Genomic DNA, 22,264 nt, shown 5'->3' with positions numbered 1-22,264 from the left:
TAGTTACTTAATTTTTTCAAATTTAACTGAGCTCTAAAAACCCTAGTAAGTTTGATTCCTGTCTTGAATTATTTTTTGGTAGGCTTCCTTTAAGTTTTCTTTAAAATAAATTCTCCGTGTGCAGAAATCTTTTCTCAGTCACCCACTACTTATCACTGTTAGGGCCTTGAAATTATCACAAATGCCAAGCAGATTTGTGCCACCAGCTCACAAAACAAAAACAAGCTAATAGAACACTCTAGATGGAGAAATCTCTCACCATTATTCCAAATATTTTCACTAAAAAACGTGCCTTGAAAATTAATATCATTGCTTATAATCACATACAATACAGTTGTATGTGAAGTCTGAACATCAAGTGCACTTTTTATAAAGCACATTGGATCAGATCTTTATAATGTGTTTATAAAACTTTTATAAACTAAAAAGTCTTTAAGCTTTGGCTGCAGCCATTGCTCAAAATATATTTATACCTAATATTTTAGAGTTTTGAGGTTCCAAATTATATAACATTATTTGAGCATCTTCAATATAAGCAAATCTTCATCCTTTATATGTAGAACCACATTTTCTAAATAACTTGCATAATAAAACTTGGTGATGATATTTTAAATAAAAAAGACATTATTTAGGAAGCCTGCTGTTAGCTAAAATTGTTCAGAACTATCATTCATACAAAATTTCCAAACATATCAGAAATTTGCTGGATGGGGGGCTGATTGGATATTTGATTATGAATGAAATATGGTGTTATGATATAGCTTAGTATTATAAGAAATGGATCAATATTTGATTTTGCATTGAGCAAAAAATATTTTCTCAAATCTCTGAGATATTATAGACAATTACCAGAATCTTAGAGATGTTATCCTGTGACCATAATGATAACATGATATTCTATCAATAATTACTAACATTTTTTTCTTTTCTCTGAAATAAGCTGAACTAATTTCACATATCCTATTTGTTTCTTATTCATAATAATGACACCCATGTCAACTGATGATTTCTTTTCCTTTGTTCCTTCATTTTTGGAGGGCGAAGAAGCTGGGGTTAAACTCATAAGTACTCTGTCACTGAGTTACATCCCTAGCCCTTTAATTTTTATTTTGTGGCAAGATATCACTAAGTTGCTTAGGACCTTGTTAAGTTGCTGAGGCTGACCTCGACCTCGTGATCCTCTTGTGTTAAGCTGCAGAGTTGCTGGAATTACAGACACACACCACCACAACTGTCTCCTTCTTCTTCATCTCCTGGCCACTATTGTTGTCTGAAACTTCCTGTCTCTACCTTGTCTGGCTCTGTCTTTCTTACACACCTATCCACAGTGTTTCTTAATACCCTCTAGTCCTGAATTACATTTTTCAATTTGTTTCCATGCTTAATGAGATCTTTACTGGTAACAACTATGAGAAAGTGAGAATTTCTACTACCTATGTCAGTGAGAGTCCTGCAGAGAAACATACCAAGTAGGAGATGATGATGGTGATGATAGCTAGATGGATAGATAGATAGATAGGGAATTATCTCACATGATTTTGGATGTGGAGAAGCCCCAGATTTGTCCAGCTGGAAATCTAGCAAAGCCAGGAGTATAATTCAGTTCTAATTAAAAATCTTCAGAATCAAAGGAGCCAATGGTGTAAATCCCAGTCTGAAGTTTAGAGAAGATGAGATGAGATGTTACAGCTCAGTCTATAATGCAAGAAAGAAGGGACTAGATTCCTCCTTCCTCCAGTTTTTGTCCCATTAAAGGTTTCAGTGGCTGGATGGTATACAACCACAGCAGAAAGGGCCATTTGTTTTACTGTCATCCAGAAACACTTTCCTAGACACTCCCAGTACTAGTGTTTGATCTGGACACTCACTGAAATTACCCGTAATATTGACCGCAAGCCCAGTGCAGAATTTAATCTTCCTATGTATTCTCCAAATTCATATTTTCTCTCTTGCCATAATAACTCATATTTCTTGGGAGGCATGATTCTAAAAAATCTTTGTCAAGGTCTTTCCCAGGCATTTTGAAGAATAATAATATAAAATACAAAAGAAAATGAGGGCAATGTGAAAGTAATATGTGTTGTCTTAGACACAGAAATAGTGAGTATAGTACAGTTTAAACAAGATGTAAGCTTTATACAGATTGAATAAGGGAGGGGAAAACCTAGAAAAAAAATATTATACAGGAGGAGAATATACCTAAAAGTTAAGTAAGCTTAAAGTGTTGACACTTGTATCCTCATAAATGTCTGAACTGGTCTTGTAGGTAAGTTTTGGGGTTCGTTTTCTAATATGAGTAAAAATCCATAGAAACCACAAAAGGAGTTTTTATGTTTGTTTGTTTTTTGCTTCAGGATCAAGTGTCTAAAGAATAAAGTGGATTTTTTAAAATTTACTCTTATTTGGCAGATCAGTGAGGGAAAAGCTACTGATAGGAAGCACTTAACTACCACAAAATACACTTTCTTCACTACACTGCCACAAAACACATTTCATTCACTGAAATACTACAAAATATACTTCAAAAGAAATGTCAACAAAATCAAAGAACATGGGGATTAAAGAGAAAAACATGAACCAAAAATAGCACATGTGTAAAAGTTTAGGTCAGAATTGTTAAGATCATGGTGATGATAATAATACATATAATTAAAAGTGAAAAATTAAATTCAAGAGACTAATTACATGGAAAATGAGGCATGTGGTCAGTTAAAAGTTTTTAAGGTCCTTCAGTTTGAGGAAGGAGAGTAAAAGCTGATTACCTTTCATATATATCAAATTATGTGTGTTAGATATTGAGGATTGTTATAAGAGAAAGAAAATAATAGTATTTAAGTTCTCTAAGGAAACAGAACTGATGCACACAGCCACGCATCATTTAGCATTCTAGAAAGTGTGGTGTTAGGTGATTTCCTTGTTTTGCAAACAACATGAAGTGCACTAACCTGGTTAAAGATAGCTATGACACCACCTGCTGATGTAACCTTAAGGGACCACCATTGTAATGCAAGTCATCCTTGACCAAAGCATCACTGTGTGGCACATGACTATATATATATTAAAAAGCATTGGCTCACATAATTATAGTACATAACAAGTCTCCTTAAGCCACGCTAATAGGCTAGAGACCTAGAAAAGAGTTAATGTTTTAATCTTGAGTCCAAAGGCAGTCTGCATGTAGAATTTATTCTTCCTCAGGGTTCTCAGTGTTTTCTCTTACGATTACCCACACTATGGAGAGTAAACTGCTTTACTCAAAATCTACTGATGTAAGTGTTGAACCCATTTTGTCCCATTATCCCAGATACAGAGCATCTGGAAAAACTTATATGATATATAATAAAATTATATAATATGAGCTTATATAATAATAAAGGAATGTATTACAATACAATATATATAATATACATAAGCTCTAGATTATGATTCCCAAACTATTTTAATGCACCTGTGTCAATTTTATTGAAATATTTGCAGAATTAAAAACTTGGGACTTCATGAGTTAATCAAATCTGAAAAATCCATTCCCAGCAGCATCTATATTAGTAATGTTTGACCACAAACTGGGTACTATAGTCTAGCCAAGCTGACACGTATAATTAACTATCACAAATAGCTACACATTTCATATAAGCAGAAAGAAAAACAATGTCTGAAGAGAAGGAACATTATCAATCAATTCCATGAAAAGTGAAAAATAGAAAAACAAACAGATCATGGTAAATATAAAATACGATAGAATTATCCAAATATAGAAGTCAGAATAATTATCATTAGTTACCACAAGAAATAACTCCTGAAATTTCAGAGGCTGGACACAATATAAGTTTGAGTCTCACATCACAACCCAAAGCGTGTCCTAAAACTCTTGTCCCTCTTGTAGTCAACTACACCACACTGTGTAGCCTACAAGATTGTCCTGGCAGAGAAAGGGAAAGAAGAAAGAGACGTGCCAGCTCTCAGCATGTTGGCTTGTGTGGCTTGGCCTAGTCCATTGACCAAAATAAGCCACATGCCCCAAAATAATTGGAAAGGAGACTGTGAGTACTAGAAGGCATATTTGATGAGCGCCAACTGTCTCTGCTTCTGTTTGTCTTCATAATAAAATGCAAACAGACTAAAATTACCAATTGGGTCACCACAATTTTTATATTGGATTATAAAAGATTTGACAAAGGTGGTCAAAACTCTGCTGAGCCATGAAGGTACAGAAGGGTGGGAAATGAAGGGATGAGAAAAAATACATCAAGAAAACTAATAAGAAAGCTGGTACACCTCTATAAGTAACAGTCAAATAGGCTTTATATCTTTCAGAAGGAGTTATTAGGGATAAAGAGAGTCATCATGATATAAGACAAAGAACTAGATACCAGGAAGATTTTAAATTTGTAAAACTAAATGGTCATAACAACAAAGCATAATAATAAACAAAACAAACACATCAGAATGAGAAAATTGATGTGTCTCCAGTGAGAGATTTTCCTATATCTCTTATAAATTGAGAGGTAAAGAAAAGACATAAAAAGATATAGATCCAAAGAATACCACAAACCAGATGATTTAATGGCCTTGCAGAATTCTATAACAATTAGATAACTAATTCTACATGCCCCAGTAGATACACTTCTCCTAAAACTTTAAAAACAAAACAATGCCAAAGGACCATGAACTGGAACACAAAGGATCAGCATATACTAATGATCCAATGGCACCTAGACTACAGTCTGTGATCACAGTGCAGTAGAATTAGAAACTAATGTAAAATTATGGCCAAAAATTAGTTTTAAAATAAAAACACACTTAAAATTAATTCAGGAGTCAATGAATGAAAAATAATTTTAAATTACAGAATATTTAATAACAGAACGTAAGTATAATTCTACAAATGTATGGGTTGCAAATAAAATGGCATTTCCAGGGAAATATAGAGTTTAAAATGTGGATATTCGGACAGGATAAGAACTGAAACTAGTTACTAAGTTTCTGTTCCAGAAGTTTTAAGCCAGACATGGTGGTGTAGTCCTATAATCCCAGCAACTCAGGAGGCTGAGGCAGGAGGATCACAAGTTTGAGGCCTGTCTCTACATCAAAGCAAGACTCTAAACAACTTAGTGAGATCCTGCCTCAAAAGAAAAACTAAAAAGGTCTGGGGATATGGCTCAGTGGTAAAGTACCTCTGGGTTCAATTGCCTAGTACCAAAAAAGAAGAAGGAGGAGGAGGGGGATAAATTTTAAAAGTAAATTTAAAAAGTATGATAGAATGAATACAAATAAAAGCAGAAATTAATGGTGTAGAAAAAAGTGTTAGAGTTGACAAAACAGAAACCCGATTCTTAGAATAAACAGGCAACTAAACAGAGAAGACAAAAACAATAAGGCAAGGATAGCTGATACATATAAACAGCACTAGGAATGAAAAGGGACCATACCTGTGGATATAGTGCAGATTTTTTAAAATATGAATATACCAGAGTACGTGAACAATTTATTTCAAATGGATTTGCATACTTAGATGAAGTGGACAATAAATCTAGATTAAAATTGACTCAAAAAAAGTAGTAAACCTGAGTAGAATTATAACCATTAAATGAATCAAATCAGTAGTTAATAATTTATCTACAACAAAACCACAAAGCCTACCAAAATGCTAAGGACCCATTATGCAAAACATTCCAAAGAACAGAAAAGAAGGAAATGTTCCCCAGCTTGTTTTATGAGGCTGGTATGTGATATTGATGGCAAAATTTCCTTAGGGAACTGTATTGAAAAGAAAAACTGTGGGCCAGTCATTTAAATAAAGATGCAGAATGTTAAATTACTATCAATTTTAATCCAAACATGTACATTTTGAAGATCTGGACAAATACAGGAGAAAGTCGATATTTTTCATATTTAGAAGATAAAAAAATACAGGAGTCTGCATTAATGTCTGTTCTTATCAGTATGCTTAAATTATTTCCTAGATAAATGTTTTAATGTAAATGAAATTAAGAATGGTTAGGAAATTAATTCTGCAAGATGGACCCTAAGGGAAAAAAATTAAGAAAGGTGGGTCTACAATGGGTCTGGAAATGAAACAAGATTTTCATCCTCTATACCAACAAGTTCCTAAATTTCTTTCTCTCATTTTTAAATTCATGGTGTATGCATGTTTTTGTTTCTTACATATTACAAAGAGAAACTGATAATTTCAATCAACAATCCCCTGACCTAAATTTTCACTTCTAAGGTCACGTACCCAAGAGCAACCATCTATCAAATTTTTCTTTTCTTTCTCCATTAGTAATATTATTATCATGCATCATGGATTTCATTAATGTGGAGGGCAATCTTTGCTATGGTGAATGAGAGGTTCACTTAGAGTTTGTCGCATTGCTTTGTTCTCCCATCCATGTCCCAGTACGTATGCTTCACCACCCTTCACTGTTTCTTTTAAACTGATGTAAATTTACCTGCAGCTTTACCTCTTGTTCCATAAATATGGATTTCACATACAGAAGATGAAGTTACTTGTGGCCTCATCTTTCCCTCTAGCTCCCTTTCTTTCCTTTTCCTCTCAATCTCTACCCCTTTTACTTTAAGATTCTCATAGTCAGTGATATTTAAATTTCATCTGTAAGCATAATTGTTCCAAGCCCCTTTTTTTTAAGCCACCCAGTTTGCTTTAAAAGATTCCCCAGTTTCTGTTTGTTTGATTTTCAGTAGGGGAAGTGGATGCTTGGCTGTCTGTGCTTCTGTGCAGGAAGAAGGGGTTAAAATAAATAACCCATATTGAATTATCTGCTTTTATTCTCATGACTGATTGATCCTCAACCTTACTGCTGTTTCTGAAGCCTGGCCTGCTTCAGAGTCTTTGTACCTCCTTCCTGCCTTCTACCCTACTGTTCCACGTGTAGGCACAGTAGCTGCTACAGATTGAGGAGCAGTAAATATCTAAAGAGCTTCATTGGTGTAAAGAAGAGAGTCCACCTGCAATCCTCTATGGAGGTCATACACTTTCTTTGATCTACTTCTTTTACTGTCTCATAGTTGTATTCCCCATTGATGTCTCCTGCAAAGCCACTACCTTTTACATAGTCTCTTGGTACAATCTACTGAAAATGATCAGTTCTTTGTTTAAAATTCATATTTAAAATTAAATAATCTATTTTTGAGGAGCTCCTTGTTCTCTTACTGTATGCATTACCTCCTCTGTGGGAGAAGTATAGTTGGGGGCTCCACTAGCCCATTCAATCATTGGGTGAGTTAGGAGAGGCATCTCGGCTTGGCAGTAGGAACCAGGGTACACAGCCTGGTGAGCAGCACCCTTAGCTCTATTTGCACTGCTTCGTGGCTGTGATGTTCTGTTATTCTTTCCTTTTCCCAGAAACAAATATATCCAGAATTAAATTTGAACTGACAATAGATTTCCCAGTTGAAAGAAGCATGAATAACCAAGAATGACTCTAGGTATTTTAATACAGTATTATGTGATTTTCATACATACTGGGATACAGTAGGTGGTCACTAAATGCAGGATGCACCCTCCTATCTCCAAACACTAATGCTAAACCTCTAGAATGGGTGATAATTCAGATTAACACAACTAATAAAATATTTATATTACCACAAGATAGAGTTGAACAGTGAAGAAAATTTCAAAGAGAAAATAAAATTCCTTCTTTTTCTTATCTAATTTGAGATCGTGTCTGAACATCTGCTTCAAGGTAGATGTCATGTAGAATTTTAAAAAATTGATCAGATTTAGGTTCAAGTAACATGCTTGAATATCCTACTCAAGTTGAGAGAAGAACCTGGCCAGTCAGAATTTAGGAATTAGGAGATCTGTTTCCAAACTGAGCACATTTAAATAAGTAGTGAACTGTCAGCTAACAGAATACCTTCTCAAGGAACACTGAGCAGCCTGTGTTGATTCCTCCATTGGCATAGTTCCTATAGTAAATGCAGTTCCTAGAGTCTAGAACTTAATTTTAATTTATTTTTAATTGACAAATAAAATTATATACATTTATGGTATATAAAGTATAGCATGTCTTTTGGATAACAGCAATTCTAATAGGTGTGAGGTGATAGCTCACAGTTTTAATTTGCATTTCGTGATGATTAGTGATGTTGAGCATTTATTTTCATACATCTGCTGGATATTAGTATGTCCTCTTTTGAGAAATGTTTATTCAGGTCCTCTGCCCATTTTTTTATTATCTATTTTCTTGTTATTGAGTTTTTAAATTTTTTACATATTTTGGAAATTAATACACACACCCTTTTTAGCTGTGTGCTTTGCAAATATTTTCTCCAATTCACTAGGTTCCCTCTTCATTTTAGATTGCTTCCTTTGCTGTACAGAAGCAGATACCCAAGCCTGAGTAATGTATGAGGAAAAAAAGGTTTATTTAGCTCACAACTTTGGAGGCTGACGTCCAAGTTTGAGTGGTGCCATTGATTGTATTTCTGATGTGGACCCACTTGGCTACATCACATCAGGCTGACAGCAACTTGGCAGAAGCATGTGTGAGAGGAAAATATCACATGGTAAAACAGGAAGCCAGAGAGGCTGATGAGGGGCCAGCCTTATTTTTTTTATGACAACTCTTTTGTAATAATTTACCAAGATCCGGAAAATAGTAAATCAATTTCTTCTACAGGTAGCATTATCAGTGATGTCATTACTTCCTAATAAGCCCCACATCTTGAAAGTCCAATCAACTCTGGAGACCAAGGTTCTAATGCATGAACCTTTGGAGGACAAACTCCATCTGAACCATGGATAATCTATTTTGAAATTATGTGAGATAAGGCCTAATTTCATTGTTTTACATATAGATATCAAGTTATGCCAGCATCATTTATGGAATAGTCTGTCCTTCCCCAATTGTGTGTTCTTGGCTCCTTTATTAAAAATCCATTGACCTTAAGCATGCAAACTCTCTGGGCTTTCTATTTTGTTCCATTAGTCTATGTATCTGATTTTATGTCAGTGTCATGCTGTAAGATTACTATAGCTTCATCATATACCTTGAGACCAGGAAGTGTAATGCACAGCTTTGTTGAGGATTTCTTTGGTCATTTGGAGTCTTTTGTATTTTCATATGGACTTTAGAATTGTTTTTCCTACTTCTGTGAAAATTGTCTTTGGAATCTTGGTAGGGATTGCTTTGAATCAGGAAATTACTTTGTGGGATATGGACATTTTTGGATATCTTTCTATTTATTTGTGTCTCCCTTGGTTTCTTTCATCAATGTTTTATATTTTTTAGCATACAGGTCTTCCCTTCATTGATTAAATGTATTCCTAAGTTTTTCTCATTTCTTTTGTACCTATTATAAATAGAATTGTATCATTGACTTCTTTTTCATATAGTTTGAGTTTGTTGTTAGTATAGAGAAGCACAATTTTTAAAAAAATTCAATTTACAGATAACATCCTATGGTTTTATCATTACATGATTTCTTGAAGTATACACACAATGTGTAATGGGTAAATATAGTTAATTAATAAATGAATCTACCTCATATAGTTATCATTTTTGTGGTGGGAGCACATAGCATCCACTCTCCACATTTTTTTTTTCAAGAACACAATGTATCCTCCTTAACTTCAACCACCTTGCTGTATCATAGGTGGATTTATTCCCCCTACAAAACTGTAATTATAGATCCTTTCACCAACATCTCTTTAACCAACCCCATCAACAACAACAACCACCTTCACCTCTGGTAGCAAGCAGTCTATTCTCTACTTCTGTGAAATTCAACTCTTTAGATTGCACATATGGAGTAGATCATGCAGAATTTGTCTTTCTGTATCTGACCTAACATAATATCCTTCATGTTCATCTATGTTCTCAAGATGGCAGGATTTCCTTATTTTTAATGGCTGACTGGTATTTGATTGGAAAGAAATACTACTGGTTTCTGTATCGATTTTGTATCTTGCAACTTAAGAATTTAATTTTTATGTGAGTTAACATTCAATCTCCAATTACATAATTTCTTACTTTTCATCAATGCATTTAAGGTATGTATAATAGGATCTTATGAACTATTTATTAGTGTGAGGTGTTAAACATGATTATATTTTGAATTTTCTCTTTAAAATCTTTTTAAAGCATGTATTCATTTTAATTAATGTGTAAATAGAATTATGAAATATATAGGGTAATCAGAGGTGGATAGAATTTGTTACTACCCTTAGGCCAGTAGTTACCATTTATATATTTATTAGTTGTCTTGATAATAAAAGACAACACTTTTCCAACTTTTATCTATATTAGTCATTATTTTTCCTTTCTTCCTATTTTACTTTTTCTTTTATTATTTATTTTCTTTTAATATTATTCTTTTCCCTAATAATTTTTTCTTCTACTTTGTTATTAGTTTTTGAATATTTAGGAAGATTATTTTGATACCACTAGTATTGGTCAGTAAATCCTAAAGTAAAGCACTGAATCTTATGATATTATGAGTAAACATTAAGGCATTTCTAAAGAGCAGTTAATTAAAAATATGATCACATAGTATCTTCTATATGTCTTATTTAAATTTCCTTTTTGTAAAAGTACTAGTAAAGTTTGAGGTTTTTATTTTCAACACAAAAGACAGGGAAAATATTAGAATATCTATTGCATTCAAAGTTCCCATAAAGTATGGTGTCTGCTAATTTCTAAAATTTACTCACCTTTACCTTGTATTTTATTCTGTCAACTTGTACATAGTAGTCACTCACACAGTAATTTTAGCTTCTAATTAATATCTATAATTATTGGAATTTACATTTTATACCAGTGTAGTGTTAATGGGAAAATGATATAAAGCCATAAGTGATATGACAATCAAATATGTCACCAAAATGGGTGAGCACTTTTCTTCTGCATCAGCAAGTCACCTCTCTGAGAACTAAATGATTTCCACAATAGTAAATACAAAAGAATCAATCAGAATCTAACCTGTGTAGAAAAATAATGAATCAGTATGAAAATAGTACTCATTAAGCTTTCTTGACTTTAGCAATTTGCTTTGTACCTGCTAGACTCATTTCAGTCAATAATAAAATAACAATCTATTGAAAGCAGAGAAGTGAATCCTATTTTATGGCCCAACATTAGATGCATTTAAAATTTCAGGGAATAAAATGTTTAAAATCAAAAAATTTTTGTCATCAGTCAGAAACAAACTCTTGGGGATGATGCTTTAATGCAATGTAAATGTGAACTAATTTTCATCAAAGCAGCAATGTTCTTGGTGCTGTTCTAACTACTAGTTAGGAATTTCACCTATAGATGGAATGATCAGGTGGTGAGCCTGCTCATTCAGTTTGATACTGGAGAGAAAATACTACTAAACTTCTTCATAGTCTTTTTGCAAATTCAAGGCCCTTGTATTATCTGCCCACCCATCTTCTAATGGCCATTTACGAGCCCAGTCCCTGTCCTGTTGCAACAGGTTAGTGGCACCCATAGGTGCAGGCAGAGTTATGGCTATTATACTGTAATTGGGAAAAACCAATTCTTATTTATATATTTTTAAATCTTTCTTGGAATATTTTTCTTAGTTTTTACATCAAGCTAAAAATTCACAGTCACAAACTGAATTTTCATGAGCAATTTAGGAGTTTTCTTATTTTATCTCAGTTTTCTTTGTGTGCTCAGTCACTTTCAGTCTTCCACAGACTTATCTAATTCTTCTACAATCCTAGGATTCACTATTTAATACCAGAATTCTACAGTGTTTCAAAAGATCTCTTGCCAAGGCCATCTCTTTGGGACATTTCTCGACTCCCTATTCTACTTTAGGAACCTATGAAATATGTATATATATATGTTTCATTAAAAAGCTTTCAAAATTGATGCAGTGATTTTCTTATTTTAAAACTCTTTGTGATCTTTACAATTATTTTACCTAAGTTCATGTCCACTATCTAAAAAACAGGAAATAAAGAGGAAGGGAATGTAAAATTGTGCAAAAGCCCACAAATAATTACTATATCACACCATAATCTCTCAAAAATTACTTTTATAATATTGTTATATGCACATTTTCCTATGCAAATAATTTTTGCACAAATGAGTGATGTTTGCATAATGTTTTTGCAACTTGAATATATCAATTAATATGAAAACAGTACTCATTAAGCTTTCTTTTTTAGAACATTTTTAAATGTTCTCAAAATTTATCTTTTAAAATGCATATAGGACTAGACTTCACCCTATATTCTGAGAATTTATTATAGTAAGAACATTACCCATGATTTTTAATAGTAGTCAGATGTACTAAAATGTAAATTATCTCTAATACATACTTTATATAAATACATTGCAACTAATCACCAACCTCATATATTTTGAAGTTCTCTTTATTGCAAAATTTAAATTTAAAATCATTTAGTTAACATATTATGTTGGTACATTAATCCACTCTGGAAATGTATAAGAACTTGACTTATAAAATAAGTTGTTTTATAAAAACAGAATAATGGAACATGTAATAACCATTCTGTTGAATTATCAGTACTACTTCCCTTAAAACTAAACAGAAACAAATATTTTACATACCTTCTTAAATCCAACTCTTACAATTGAACTTAGATAATTTATCTCTAATAAAGAAGTTATGTGAGGAACATTATAAAAGTAGAAAGCAGAATAAATAACATTTAAAATTGCTTATTTTGAAAGTAACTCACTGGATGCAGGTTTACCAGCCCAACAAACTGTAACTTACCTTCAATGCTCAACTACACGTCTCCCTCACATCTCATACATATCTCATAATAGAACCTCCAGATAGCCAAAAACTTTGAAATTTCTCTGCTCCCATAATGATTTGAACATTTTTCTTTTAAAGTGACTTTTTCATTGGTCTTTCCACACCACTCCAATTCTATCCAAGAAAGCATAATCTTTCCATTTTGAATACTCAGAGCTTACTGTGGTGGTTGAAACATCTAAAAATTTTCATTGAGTAAATTAATAAATTCATTCATCTATTAATCAGCAACATTATGCTTTAATAAGAGCCACTGTGAATATTTAACCAATAGTAGGAAGAAGAAAACTTACACATATCAAAATGCAATTAAGTGCCAAACCCTCCATTATATCTTTAGAGACTTTGTCATTTCATTTTTTCTATGTTTTCTACTCTGTCTTAAATTATTTCACATTTTCCTAGATAAGTATGAGCTAATTATACATTCAGGAACTTACATACATTAATAATAAATTCTATTTTGCATGACATAATAAATGTATAATTTGTATGTGTACATATTTATGCATATATAGAGTACTGAAGACTTATTTATGAAAATATAACCTCTAAAATGCAAGAAACAAAATATCTTGCAACTCTAAGAATCTCATTTATATTTCACATATGCTGTAGACACAGCTCAGAAATTCAGATGTGATGCTTATGAATATGTATGAAGAATAATTAGTTTGGAAAATGCTGCTTCATCACCTGTCCTGATTCTGTTGATGTGCTTCAGTAACTTACTAAGCAATGTTGGAGGAAGGTCTCTCCAAATTCCAATGAGTCGAAACAGTTCTGTTCATCCATGAGATGTTAGTATTTCCATTCCCTTATCCTATGAAAACCCTGTCTTTTAAACCTGGATTGTTGGCAGATTGCTTACAACTGATAGTTGTATGCCATCAGCTCTTTATTTTATTATTTTGGAGTGTGCCTGGAAACATTGAGGACTGACTCTCAAATCCAAACTTTTCAATTCCACAGGTCTTCTCTGTGTTAATTACTCTTGTCTTCCTGGCCTATACTATTACAATAGCCAACAGAAGGCTCCTTCTTTCCCAGGCAGCTACCCAATTTATCTTATGGACTGGAACTTTGATTGTAACTCACCTACTCTGTAATTTTTAATAGCTCTGAATTGTTCATTTCCCAGATTGCTTACTGACATTCAAACTTTCTAGAAATTATGACCCACCTAATATCTTTATTTCTCCAAACTGTCCTCCACAAACTATAGCCTGATGGGATCGAAATATTTATTTCCCCCAACCACACATCAAAACTTTTTGACTCTTTGTCTTTCCTTATAGTATTTCTCCTCTGTTTCCTACACTTTTAAATATGCCATCTATCTCCTTGTCTCTTAGCAAGGAATGGTTCACTAAAGATACAAGAAGAAATCACTGGCTTCCTAAAAAGCAGGAAAGATAAGACGCCTGGAAGCAGAAAAATGAGAAATATTCCAAAATGAAAAAAGATAGAAAATAGCAGTGGGGATGCTTTTCAGTAAATAATCTTCAGTCAGAGATCAATCTCATTGCTGGATTAAGATGCAAGGATTCAGTGGAAGATGAATAAGTTAATTATCCGTACAGACTAGTATTAGAAAACTCAGAAAGGTTTCCAAAGAGGGATCTCACAAATAAAAGAGTTGAAATTACTAAAACCTCTGCAGATAATAAAAATATTAGGAAAGTATTGTAAATAATTTTATGCTAATAATTCAACAATTTGAATGAAATGAGCAAATTCTTTAAAAATCTTAAACTACCAAAAACTTATCCACAAATGAACAAATAAACTGAATATACATAACATATATAAAATATATATTATAGAATTAAATTTGTAGTTAAAAACCTTCATACTCACACATATGTACAATCTCAGTCCCAGATTACTCCACTTGAGAATTTCATGAAACTTTCATCAAAGAAATACTAAATTTTTATAGAAAATTGAAGAGGATAAAATATGTCCTCTTACCCCATTCTATGATATCAATGCCAGGTAAGGATATTACAAGAAAATTATAAACTAATATCCTTCATATTCAAACATTTTTGATAAAGCTATAACAAATCTGAGCCATTTTTAAAGGATTATACAATATTTCTGAGATTAATCCCAGGAATGTACAATAAGGATTTGTAAATCAATCTATATAATTTACCACATTAAAAAGCTAAAGAAGGAAATCATAGAATCACCTTAATAGAGGCAGGAAAAGTGACAAAATCAAACATCTCTGCATATGAAAGTTTTAATTTTAGAAGTAATTTTTTCCCTGTTATCTATGAAGTATATTATTTTTAAAAAATCGTACATTAACATCATACTTAATGGTGAAAGACTGAATGCTTTGTTCTTAAGATCAGGTAAAGGAAAGGATATCTATTGTCTTCACTTTCATTTAATGTTATATTGGAAAAGCTAGCCAATGCAATCAGCAAAAAAAAGGAAATAAAAGGCTTCCAGATTGAAAGCAAAGTACAACTGCCTTTATTCACAAGAGCTATGGGAGTCAAAGCATAATAGTCCATGGGATCTATAAAACATTACTAGAACTGATAAGCAAGGTTACCAGTATTAATGGGTATGGCATAAATATGTGAAAATTGATCATTTGCACAGGCTGTCAAAGACAAACTTGAAGTTGAAAATAAATTAATACAATTTACAATAGCATAAAGAATATGAAATAGGTATACATTTGATAAAAATATTCAAAAAAACCTATACACAGAATATTACTGAAATAAATTAAAAACATCTATATAAATAAAGAGATATATCATGTTCATGGATCAAAAGATCCAATATTCTTATAGTGCTAATTTTATATAAATTGATATATACATTCAATGAAAGCTGAATGAGATCCTAGAAACCTACTTAAAGAAATTTATGATCAATATGAAATAAAAAGGAAAAAATTGGAAGAGTTATATTATCAGGGTTTAATAATTTCTATAAAGCTATGGTAATTAAACAGTGTGGTGTTGTTATCAACATTGAGTAATAATTGATCATTAGAACAAAATAACCTAGAAATAGATCCTAACATATGTCAAATGATTCCTGACAAAGATACAAAAGCAATTCAATATTTTCTAACGAATGCAACTATAAGAATTAGATATACATGTGTAAAAACATGTACTACAATCCATATCTTATCCCATTTTGTAAAACTAACTCAGAAATAGATCATAGATCTAAATATATAGCATAAAAATATAAAACATCTGAAAGAAAATATAAGTAAAATATTTATGATCTTGGGCAAAGATTATTAGATATAACATAAAAGACTAACCCTTAACTGGAATAATTTGCTAAATTAGTCTTTATTAAAATTGAGTACTTTCCCTTCAAAAACTATTTTGAAGCCAGGTGCAGTGGCACATGCCTGTAATCTCAGCAGCTTGGGAGGCTGAGGCAGGAGACTTGCAAGTTCAAAGCCAATCTCAACATAAGTGAGGCAATTCAGTGAGACCCTGTCTCTAAATAAAGTACAAAATAGGGCTGGGGATATGGCTCAGTGGTCAAGTGCCCCTGAACCCTGAGTTCAATCCACAGTACCCATTAATAAATAGATAAATAAATAAATAAATAAAAATAAACCAAAAAAAAAAAAAAACTACTTTTAAGAAGATGAAAAGACAAATTCCAAATTAGGAGTTGATATTTTTGAATTATGTGTCTGAAAAAGACTTGTAATAAGGAAAAATAACCCCAAAATTGAACAGAAAAATTCTTAACAGATACTTCTCCTAAGAAGATAGCAAATAAGCACAAAAAGAAATACTCAACATTATTAGTCAACAGAAAAATGCAAATTAGAACCAAAGTCAAATTTTAGTCTATTTTTGAATTTTAAAAGATTGAGTGTTGGGGGTGTGGCTCAGTGGTAAAGCGCTTGCCTAGTACCTGTGAGGCCCTGGGTTCGATTCTCAGCACCACATATAAATAAATTAAAAAAAAAAAAGATTGAGTGTATTGCGTCTTGGCCCAGCTGAGGACAAAAGAAACTTCTGTGTAATACTGGACAGAAATTTTAAATACTACAAACAATTTGGAAATCAGGTAGCTATTTCTTAAAAACTTAAATATACATCAACCATATGATCAAGTCATTCTACTTCTTGGTAGTCACTCTGAGAGTAATGAAAATCTCTATTTATACAAAGATTTGTACAAAAATGATTAGAAGTTCTATTTAGAATGGTGAAAGCTAAAGCAACTCATATTTCCATTCAATAGTAAATGCATAAATGGATTGGGACACATCCATACGATGAAATACCACTTACACATACAAAAGGGATCAAATACTGACACACACACAACATGGACAAATGCTAAAATTATACTGAGTGAAAAAAGCCAGACCCCCCCCCAAAAAATGCAGTATATAAATTCTATAAGACACAAACTTACGGTGATTAAATTAAGACTAGTATTTGTCTAGGAACATGGTGGGGAAGAGGAGAAGTGATAGAAGGAAAGGATTAAAAGAAATGATATTGTGTTCTTTACTTTGATTATAGTAATGGTTTCATGGGTGTAGACATTTCAAAAATAAAATTGTAAATTCTAAGTATGTGTAATTTATCTATCCAGTTTTAACTTAATCAACTGCTGAAAAGTATTGAAAAATAGAAAAATGCATATTGGTTACGACTGATACGACTGTTTATAGTCCATCAACAACTTCTCACCGTTCACTCTGTGGTGATTGGGGTGTCTCTCTCTCTCTCTCTCTCTCTCTCTCTCTCTCTCATCTGTTGCCTTTAATTTTCTTTTTCACAGCAAATCAACTCTGTTTCCCTCAGTTAATGCCATGCCTCATTTTGCACATCCAAGATTAGCTTTAAAATTATGGTTTTTAAATGCTTGCCAGATGATGTTCTTATAAAAAGGCATTCACACTCCATGAATGTTAGAAAAGCTGGTTTTTTTTTTCTTTTCTCTCTTTTTTTTAAAGTTTCATCTAATATTATGAATGACCCATATTCTTTATTATTCAGGAACATTGTCAACATTAGTTCTTTTATTACAATAATATTGTCATCCACTGAGAACTACCTTATCATATACACTTGACCCCTTTCCAAGTCGATTTGGATGCCTAAGCATTGAAAATTTTCCTCTTTACTTTTAAGAGTTTTTTCTCTTTCTTCATCGTCAAACAGATTGTCAGCTGTCATTTCTGCTGTTTTTACTGTGCCTATTTAGAGAATCTTCACTCCTTTGTAATTTCCTATCTTTGATCTGTTTTGATTCAGAAAACTTATAACCCACGGAGTAAAAACGATGTGTAAATTGGAGCAAATATAGAACATGAGTGGGTAATCTGAGGCTTCCTTTTTTGAGTAAAGTACATTGAATTTGTGCCATTAACTTTTACACTTATTTTTTTCCCAAGATAATGACACTTTTTGACGTTACTATACCTAATTCCCAAGATAAAAATGTGAAACTAAGAATTCCCATGAATGCAATGGGAGATACTGTCAATTTTCCATAGAATAATTTTACAAGGTTGTATTTTTCTAGTACTGTGTACAATGTCCCTTTTTATTGATGCAGATGTTTCTAATATGCCCTTTTGTGGATATCAAGTCTGTCTTATGAGCAATATTTAAATGAAATCTGTTGGAATGATTCACTAAAATAAATTTCACCAGAGCAAAACCAAGCTCTGTAATCTTTTCCTATTTTAATTTTCAAGTAACATGACTGATAAAAACTGTTACTAAGGCACTACAGGTGTCTTTGAAGAGCATTATGACTGGGATCACCTAAGTACAGAATTCTGACTTTGACAGTAAGCATTTAGTATTCTCCAGCCCTTCTTGTACCCTGAAATACTTTTCTAGTTTAAAATATACACATAGGACCTTATTTGATTTATCTGTTGGTATAAATGTATTATGTAATGACTACAGAGGATAAAACACTATTAAAATGGATAACTAGAGAGTCAAGTGAAATGATCCTTTTCCTGTTCTATTATCTTTGTGTCACCTCGATTAATCTAACCCTCAACAAATACATCTTTGCTGGATGATTGTGATTCTGAGATTGTCATTTAGAAGGCTGTATCATGCCATGGTGCTTTGAAATTTGTTTAAAAAGGAACCCAATATTCCTTTTAAATTCAATACCCAGGGAATAAAGGTAATGCTCCCTACTCACCCCATATCTAGAGTAAAATGTGCTTAGGGATAAAGTGAATGGATGTCTTTAGTTCTTAATTTGCTTGGCTTCTGCAGCACTTAATACTACTGATCATTTATGTTCTTGTAACTCTGTCAGCCATGATGTGTTGGGAAAAATAATACCACATTCTCTCAGTTTCTTCTTATTGCCTCTGGAATACCAGCCCCACTTCTATACCTGCCACTTGAACATTTTTGTTCTAAGGATTTCTCTTTAGACCTTCTAATCTCCCAACAAGTAGTCTCTAGCCACCCACGTGTGTTAATAAGTCACAATTATAAGTCTTTATCCCAGTAAGTAAACTCTGTATACTAACTGTCTTCTAGACATCTTGACTTCATCATGCTACATTACTAGATATTTTAAACCTCCTTTTCTGTCCACAGGCATCAGGTCCTCAAAGTTCATTGAAGGAAGATGCCAAAGGCTCTCTTCAAAAAAGCTTCAGGATTCTTAATGAAGCCAAGAAATTAGCAAATGATGTAAAAGGTTAGTGTGGCCAATGTTTTGTTATATTCAGGTTAATTTCATTATCATTGATAGGATATTCTATGACCATATTGAAGAATTTATTGAGCATTTTACAACCTGGATATTAAGCAAGTAAACTTTCTCACCAGTTTTACATTTTATAGTCTTCACATCTTATTTTTCACCGAATAATGCTTCATAATTTTTAAACCTAACTTCTATAGAATTGTTTCAACCCTAATTTCTATTGAATTGCTTCAACTATATCTCAAGTACAGTAACTTTTAGCATGATGAATTTTTAAGGGTGCCAACCCCACTTTGTTATGGCTTCAGAAAAGAAAGTCACAAAGGAATAAGTTGGGCAGACGTGATGTAAATATCTGTGAAACTTCCAGTGTTATTAGTGGGATCCGAACATTTTTCAAATCTTTTCAATATATTTTCATGTATTTTATTCTTAATACAGAAATCAAAAATGAAAAAAATGTCTACCCATATATTTTATATTTTGTGTTAAGAATATGTTATTTCACATGGCTATTGTCTATATAAATTGGTATACTTACTATTTCATTCAGCTATCACCTGTTTCTCATCTGAATGGCCTTTTATTTATCTCTCCAGTCCCTTACAATTTTCTGGTTTTCATCCAACTTCCAAGCCTTCCTAAAGATTCAAAGTCCCTCTAAAACATGTTACCATTTTGAGACTTCATGCTTACACGGTGTTATTCCTTCTCCTTGGAATACCTCAACCCCATCCCTCTTTATATAACCACTTTCTCTCAGATCTTTACAATATAGCTCAGATATCTTCTCCAGAAAACCTAGCACCCTATCCATTTAGGTGCCCCTCTATGACAATACTCTTCCTCATAAACTTGTCAAACTACTGCAGTTATGAACCTTATTCCACCTTCTTCAGAAAAGGCATAGGGTTTTTTAAAATTTGAATTTCTTGTATATATCTCACTGAAGAGTTCAAATTGAGAAATAATTCCATATTTTTCACTAAAGGACTGATGTTGGTCTTTACTTATCCTAGAAAAAGAAGAAGTTTAATTTCTATTTGGCATGATTTCAACCAATAAAACTTGGTCTCCTATAGTAGCTGATACAGAATTACAAGATCTATCTCTCTTAGAGATGATACTTTCATAGTAAAATGCTTTGGACTGTGTATCACAGATAAAATAAAGCTCCATATTTACATAATTTTGTGCGGATGATAGCTGTTATTACAAGTGTAATTATAAACAACCAGAGTCTGTTTTCTAGTTAGACAAAAGACGTCAGATCATTACTTTGTGTTCACCTCTTCTTATCTTGTACCCTTGCCCAGGACGAGGGCAGATGAGTGAGATAAGTCATACAAGTCCAGAGACAGAACCTGTCTTTATTTAAGATATTAATATTTGGTTCATTAAGGATCTTTCTGCATTAATTCTGATTTTTTATATATTACATTAAAATATTTCTGTCTTGCCTACTGAGTTTTGGGGTGTTGTTTTAAATTTCATAACAGAGTTTGTTGCCTTACACACCTGACCCTTCTCCCTGTCCTGCCCCTGCCTTGATTTCCCCACAAACATTGTGATTTTATAAAAATGAAGGAAGAATTCCATTTTTAGTGCTTGAAAAAGAAATCTAAGGACAGGGTGGCAGAAAGGCTTTGGAGACAGAAATGTTCATTAGTCTAAGTGTCATTTTTTGTACTTCAGGTAGTACATTATTTAAAGTAATGAAAACCCACAAACTACTCATGTAATAATTCCTCCAGAAAACCAAGCCAAGGCTATGACGGAGATGGGAATGTTTTCTTGCTACATTATGACATTCCCCTGATTTGTGGCCAATTACACAGGTTATAAAATGGCTGTTAATCAGGGAAATGCCATATATTACCACTAGGAACTGCTGAAATAGGCCCCACAGAGCAAAACTCCTGACAGCAGCTATTAAAACAGAGATTTAGTCATTTCTCTCTCTATGGTGCCTGGAGTTACAAGGAATAAAAATGGTGGGGCCAGTATTCCCTCCATATTTCTAATTTGTTGCTTGGTTCAATTCAGTACAATTCAGTTAGTTCCTGAGGTTTAGTCATGAATGACTTACTGCTGCTCCCTGCCATTTTTCTGCTGTCCTTGCCTAGAGGGAGTCTGAACTTGCCAGGAGCAATTTGTTTTGCTTTTTAATGTTTGAATATACATCTGTTAAAAGGAAATTTGCCCTTGTGTGTGTTTGAGCTTTGAAGCCGGTCTACACCACACTGATTGAATATCTGTGGAAACAAAAACCATTTTGTTGATGGATATGAGGCTTTGCACAAATTGATGATTGAAAGAGAGGATGGATTAATACCACCAGGTGAATTAATTCTACTGTATCAGTAAGCAAGAAGTATGGACAATAAAATAGTTGAGGTGCTCATACAGGATGTACAGGACAAGGAATGAAATGGTGATGAATTAGGAGTCTGAGAATACTGTGATTTAAAAATTTTTTAAATTATATACATTGTCTTACACAGAGCAACATTTCAAATTTATTTACTTCCTAATTTACCCCTAGTTTTTGTTTTTGCCAAAGATAAAAGAAATTATATAATTACTTAGGAAAAAAGGAGTATTAAAAAAACGAATAAAACATGGATAATACTCACATAAAATAAAAAGTTCTATTCTCAAGCTCAGGAATAATGAATCAGTGCACTGCTTGTCCTGTGGTGCTGTCCAGCACACAGAGCAGTTCCACACATCACTCCAGTCATCAATGTTCGTCACTTTCTTTTCCTGCGGTGGTCCTCCAACC

At 32.8% G+C, this 22,264-nt stretch overlaps 1 protein-coding gene across 1 annotated transcript in view; it reads left to right on the top strand.

Moving 5' to 3' along the window:
- The window catches only part of Lama2 (laminin subunit alpha 2), a 566,319-nt gene that overhangs the window by 462,851 nt on the left and 81,204 nt on the right, over positions 1–22,264 (top strand). Inside the window, exon 41 of the mRNA XM_076858266.2 lies at positions 19,368–19,470. Coding sequence (XP_076714381.2) covers positions 19,368–19,470 — 103 coding nt within the window. The remainder of the gene's footprint in view (positions 1–19,367; positions 19,471–22,264) is intronic.

Source organism: Callospermophilus lateralis, chromosome 6 (genome assembly GCF_048772815.1).
Source record: "Callospermophilus lateralis isolate mCalLat2 chromosome 6, mCalLat2.hap1, whole genome shotgun sequence".
Lineage (NCBI taxonomy): Eukaryota > Metazoa > Chordata > Mammalia > Rodentia > Sciuridae > Callospermophilus > Callospermophilus lateralis.
Note: the sequence above shows the minus strand (reverse complement) of the source record. Positions and strands in the feature narration are given on the sequence as shown.